At 42.3% G+C, this 6,245-nt stretch overlaps 1 protein-coding gene across 2 annotated transcripts in view; it reads right to left on the bottom strand.

Moving 5' to 3' along the window:
- The window catches only part of LOC143018983 (midasin), a 485,776-nt gene that overhangs the window by 71,267 nt on the left and 408,264 nt on the right, over window positions 1-6,245 (bottom strand). For both annotated transcript variants that reach the window (XM_076174672.1, XM_076174673.1), the window contains exon 23: window positions 1,730-1,895. In XM_076174672.1, coding sequence (XP_076030787.1) covers window positions 1,730-1,895 — 166 coding nt within the window. The remainder of the gene's footprint in view (window positions 1-1,729; window positions 1,896-6,245) is intronic.

The raw sequence follows: 6,245 nt of genomic DNA, 5'->3' as shown, positions 1-6,245 counted from the left end.
GACCTAAGTGAGATATGTAGAGATTCGAGGTTGCTTGAGTAAACAATATTGCTTACAGACTTGTAACAACGAATCTGGGAAAGGGTGGAGAAAAATCAACTGGTTCACGATTGTAAGATCACGTCCTTTGGGGAGGATCTTAAATATAGAGTTAAAGATCATTGGACTAAAGAAATCACAACGTCACTGCAAAGCTCACCTAGGACCTAACATGCGTGTTCTCCTGGGATTCCTTGAGTGTAACTCAGAAAGGCAAGTTGTACTATATTTTCAAGAAGAAAATTAAGAAAAATCGTCACAAATTTAATTTACCCTCGATTGAAGACTATATCAGAAGGAAAATAACTTTACCAGTGGATGATTGGAGGCAACGGGGTCTATCGACTAAAATTGTAATGGAAAAAAAAAAAAAAAAAAAAAAGTGGAAACAAAGACAGTGGTGAAAGATGGAAGAGAAAAGGAGGTTGAAAATTACTATGATTCCCTACAACCCACATGTGCACTATTGGCATAATAGGAAGTGTGCTGGTCTCATATTAGCTTACTTGTAGGTTCGAATCCCGCACTTTTCTCCATTTCCTAGCAATGACTGTCACCAGCCCTCAAACTGTCCCCGAAGCGCACAGGGGGAAAGGTGACGGCTTCGGCCACAGCTACTCAGGGCCTCCTGGCGTAGACTTTCTTATCTCCACCCTTGTCACAGACACCTCCAAAGCACAAAGGCCCCTAACCACCATCGTCGTCAGTTCTCAGTTCGAAAGTGCACGTGTCAACTATGATATTACTATTGTCATACGATGTCATTATAGTCTGGCTCCCTCCCCAACCACTCTATCCAACACACTAACCAAGCATGTGTCATTTGGGATGAAGCCTCCACGCATAATTACGTGAATCTGATGTATAAGCACTTTTTGCTCACAGTGCCAGTTTCTTATTTAACTCTGGCTATTCTGTCATCTCTCGGAGATACCTTCGGTAGCCAAGAGGCTATTGTATCCATATAATAGCACTATAACCATATATACGATATGCCACATGCACAACACGTGATCCACAAACATACAACAGGATGTCGTTCGACATTGGCGCCGGTCAACTCACTTAGACCAAACATTACTGCCAACCCCTTCCTGACACAAACACATTCCCCAAATCACAAACCACAGGAAAGCGTGACGCCACGAACGCGCGACCCTTCCAATTAATGACGCAAGTTTCTCGCCAGACAGATCATTAACCATTTCCTTATACCTACCAAACTACATAATCATAACTATAAACCATATACCACGTCAAGACACATTCACTAATACTAACCATACATTATACTACAATTAACACAAATAGTATTGTATAAATGCCAAACCTATAATCTAACCGTAAACCCTACACATACAGTATATGCAAAAGTAGGCACCAGGGGACTCTCCCCTATGGGGAGCGCTTGGGGATCACATCCCCGCTCTGTAGATACCATAACCAGTTCGCTTCATTAAATCAAGAAAGCCCGAAGAGGCTTTATCTTTCCCAGCTCCACCCTAAAGTGTAGCCATCAAAGGCTACACTATACCTCATCTCGAGTAACCCCTTCCGTAACGTGCACCACCCCCATCCCCCCGATAATGAAGATGTTATAAGTTACTTCTATCAAATTTAGAACAGGATAGCAAATTTGGGTTTCAAAGTTCCGCCTCCGTGGCTCCATCCCAAGCCAGAGCCAACTCACCCTGATGCTGTCGTGCAGACTTTAGATCCCACCATGCCTGCAACAGGACAGAGGGTGTTGCTGTTCCGACGTTCGCTTCGGACTGCAGTAATGACCTGCGCAGGCCACGGCGAAGCAGTCGACCGCAAGAAGTCACGACCTCCCCGAGTACTCTCCCGTGGTCCACCTGAAGAAGAAAAAGTATATATATATATAAATACAAATCATCAAATAAATAAATAAATAAATAACCAAATAGGAAATGAGGGACGTTTTCACTTTGGTTTTTAACGAATAAACACACACACACACACATATATATAATTATATAATTATATATATTATATATATATATATATATATATATATATATATAAATAACTTAGTAAATGTGGTTCAAGAGTGATATCACACCAGCCAGCCCCGATGTCCGAAGTCAGGGTAAACCTGAAGTCTACATGACGTCATGTCGTCTTCCGGAGGTGGTTTTTTTTTTTTTTTTTTTTTTTTTTTTCTCCATTGACTATGGGAAGGGAATACAACCAGCAAGAATACCGATGTCGAGTGAAAAATAAAAGGTAAATGCACACACAAATAAATACTTAAAACTGAATTCAGCGCCTCAGGTGGGAAAACAATGCCACATGCGGCTGAGTTACTAATCGCCGCAGACTACCTGGACATACATGCGGCATGCGGCTCAGACGCACCGAACTTTCGCACGCAGCTGGAAGATACATGACTGCCGCTTGCGGCTAAGACGCAAGTGACTGCCGCATGTGGCTGAGACATTCGTGATTGTCACTGGGAGGCATGGGATTGCCGCACGCGGCTGGGATACACGTGACTACCGCGTTCGACTGCAATTGGGGTGACTGCCGAATGTGGCAAATACAAGCGACTGCCGCATGCGCCTGGGATACAAGCCACTGCTGCATGCGACTTGAGTAACTACGTAACACCTGCATCACGCAACATAACGCACCGTATCATGTAACACCAAGTGATATCACATGGATTCACATGCGAATTTCATCAACCTTCTTACAGGTTGCCTCAGTCTTTGGTTGATGAGTTGCTGAGTGAAGGTGTCATCCAAGAGTCTCATTCCGAGTGAGCTCCCCACACCTTCTTGTGCCCAAGAAGAATGGATCGTTCCGCCCTGTTGTGGCGTGTCAATGTCACAGTTCCAGATTATTAGCCTTTGCCTATGTTGAGTGATCTTCTCCAGTCCATAAGGTCAGGAAACAGTGTTCACCACCTTGGACTTACATATTTTTCCCCCCATATTCTTTTAGAGGAAAAGTCTTGTAAGATCACGGTTTTCTCGATTCCGTCAGGTCGTTATGAATGACTTCGATGCCCCACAGGATTACGGAATGCTTCTTTAATATGTCACCTTATTAAATCAAATTTTCATAATAGACAAAGATGGCATTCATACTATAGATGACAAGATCAAAGCTGTTAGAATCTTTCCCACACCTAAGACAGTTGACCAAGTACGTTCTTTCCTTGGGTTGGCAGGATAATATCGTGCTTTTGTAAAAGACTTTGCTTCCATAACATCACCTCTTAGTTGTCTCCTCCTAAAGGATGTTTCCTTCTTGTGGCATGGTCCTCATCAGAAAAGTTTTGACACCAGGAAATAGGCACTTACTCAGGCGCCTGTGTTGGCATTCCCGGATTATACTTTTCCTTTTACCATTTACATTGATGCTTCTGGTCTCGGTACTGGAGCTGTCCTAATGCAGCAAGTGATGATCGTCGTTCACATAATACTGCATATGCTAGCCGCAAACTCAATCATGCTGAGTCTCGTTACTCTGTTACACATTTGGAAGCTTCAGCAGTGGTGTGGGCTTTAAAGAATTTTCGTGACATCATCTTTGGATATCCCATCACAGTTTACAAACACTACAGTACTGTCACACCACTTTTCAAAGGCAAAAATCTTTCAGGCCGCCTAGCTAGATGGTTTCTTACTATTGAGGAATTTAATCCAGTCCCGGGGCCTGTGAACAAGGTAGCTGATGCACTTTCACGCAATTTACACATAGCTGCTGTTGCTGTGATTCACAACTTCTCCCTGCGAGATTTAGCCAAAGCTCAACGTGAGGACCCCTGTTTGGTCTCTGCTGCTCTCATTTACGTCTTAGAATCTGGCGATGATGCTACCTTATCAAAATTGCCCGTACCTCGGTCTCAGTTCTCCTTGCAAGACAGTGTTCTTACTCGTAACGTGAAAGTGATTGATCAAGGCGTGGCACAGTTGGTAATCCCTGAGTCTTTAGTCCCTGTTGTTTTATCTCTTGCTAATTATTCCCCTCAAGATGGTCAGCCAGGTCGTGACAAAACTCTGGCTATGGCTCGCAAGAAATATTATTGGCCTAGAATGTGTTTAGACATTGCCACTCCTGTAGCCCAGTGCAAGTATTGTGCTCAGAACAAAGATTCTACTCACACTGCTCCTATTCTAGAATATCCTACTCCTCGCTCCTTCGACACTATCGCCACTGATCTCTTGCAATTGCCCCGTAGCATTCAAGGCTCAGTGTACGTTCTTGTATGTGTTGATCACTTTAGCTGTTTTGTGATACAGGCTCCCTTGCGAAATCAATCTGCTCCAGTATTTGGTCATGCTCTAGTCTCCCATGTTTTCTGTCCTCACACTACTCCTTCAGTGTTGTTTCGCAACAATGGGACTGAGTTTAAGAATGAGGTCATGGCCAACATTTGTAAACAATATATCACCCAAGCTTTTGTGACTACGTACCACCCCTCCTCTAACGGTTTGGTGGAGAGGACGAATAAGAAAATACTTGACCTCCTATGGCACATTGCTAGTGATCTGTAGGAAACTTGGCAAGACTGGCTACCCCATGCCAGTGCCTGCATTAATAGCATAATCAATATAGCAACGGGAAAGACACCTCATTATGTCATTTATGGTTCTGAGAATTGAGTAACATGAGTATTCTTGATCTCTTCTTACCGGTGCTTCCTATTGGTAAATACTCAGTGGTAGCAACAATGGTACATCAGTGCCACCTACTTAAAAAAAAAAAAAAAAAAAAAAAAAACTTCCTTACTGAGGTCTATTCGTAACTATTCCGGTAGCCGCCACACGATTTCGTTAAACTTTGAAGAAGCACCCCTTGGGCAAGGAAGCTGTTAAATGCCACAGGTCCAAATCGAGACCATTAGCATCACAGCACATTACACAGATTTAGCCACGTTACCCCTGCAAACTTCTCTGTGACTTTCCGATACTTCATGCCCGACCTCCTTCTGCTACGCTGACCCTCTTTTGGCGTCCAGTCAGTGAGACAGTTTCTCCACTTGATATCCTCCATGGCGCCACTTATCTGCTCATAAGAGGTACAGTGTGCAGATTTGTTGAAACCTTTATGGGAATGGTTCTTAACCCCTGGGTCGCGACCCAAAATTGGGTTGCCAAGCCATGGTTCTTCAAGGATTTGTGGATTTATTTTCCCAATGTTCCTGATGAAAACATTATCAAAAGTAATAATACTGTATTCGAATACCTAAACCATTAACATCTAAGCACAATATTATAGAGACGATTTAATTGAATATAATTACTTTAAAATTTAAATGGTATTAAATGTTTAAGAGGGAATGGGTCTCCATGGTCGATCTAGACAGGATTTTGGGTCGCTGCCAAAAAAGGCTAAGAGAGACTGTTTTAAGGGTTAAGGGGTTGAAGAGTGAGATTTTTGGGAAAGTGGAGCGACTTGCGACCTGGACTTAATAACTTTCAGTGGCCGTCCACCTAACCCAAGCAAATTTATTTCATCTTGTGCACTGAAGACAGCACAATTGATGATACAGTTCCTCTGGCATTACTCAATTCGTTCTATCTTGTTATTATAATATTCTTTTTCCATCATCAGAATATTTCAGGCTTTTGTCTACAATCCTAACAAACATTTCCTTATTTGATGTAAGACTGATGTGAGGTATGGTGGTGAGGAAAAATCAGGGAACTGGTTGAGATTTATTACTGACGTTTCGTCTTCTCTAGAACTTCTTCAGAGTACTCTGAGGAAGTTCTGGAGAGGACGAAACGTCAACAATAAATCTCAAACAGTTCCCTGTTTTTTACTTCACCACTCATTACCTTATCTTTTGATATCTTTTCTACTTCTTTCTCGCCACTTGTTCTTACTCTGTTACCATACAATCTCTCTTCCATCTCCTTCGTTTCTCCATCAACAATGATATTCTTTTTAATTGACTTGGCTTTAATATCCTTAGCCTTTTGTTTATTTTCGATTCAACCTTAATCAAGCTTAGTTTTCCTCTCCTGCTACTTCCCTTATAAGGGGAAAAAGATCCTGGTATATAGACAGAGTTTTCCTCTCCAACTTGGGTTTTTGTTTTCAAGGAGTTCTGAAAGCCTATCACTTTACTATTGAAACACAAACACAGAAGCTAAACCACGAAGATACAGACACACACACACACACACACACACACACACACAAACGAAACTTTACACAAACATAAAGTA

The sequence above is a fragment of the Oratosquilla oratoria genome, chromosome 36 (genome assembly GCF_046742065.1).
Source record: "Oratosquilla oratoria isolate Oo_2021 chromosome 36, ASM4674206v1, whole genome shotgun sequence".
Taxonomy (NCBI): Eukaryota; Metazoa; Arthropoda; class Malacostraca; order Stomatopoda; family Squillidae; genus Oratosquilla; species Oratosquilla oratoria.
The sequence above is the reverse complement of the archived record's forward strand: the minus strand, read 5'-3'. Positions and strand labels throughout refer to the sequence as shown.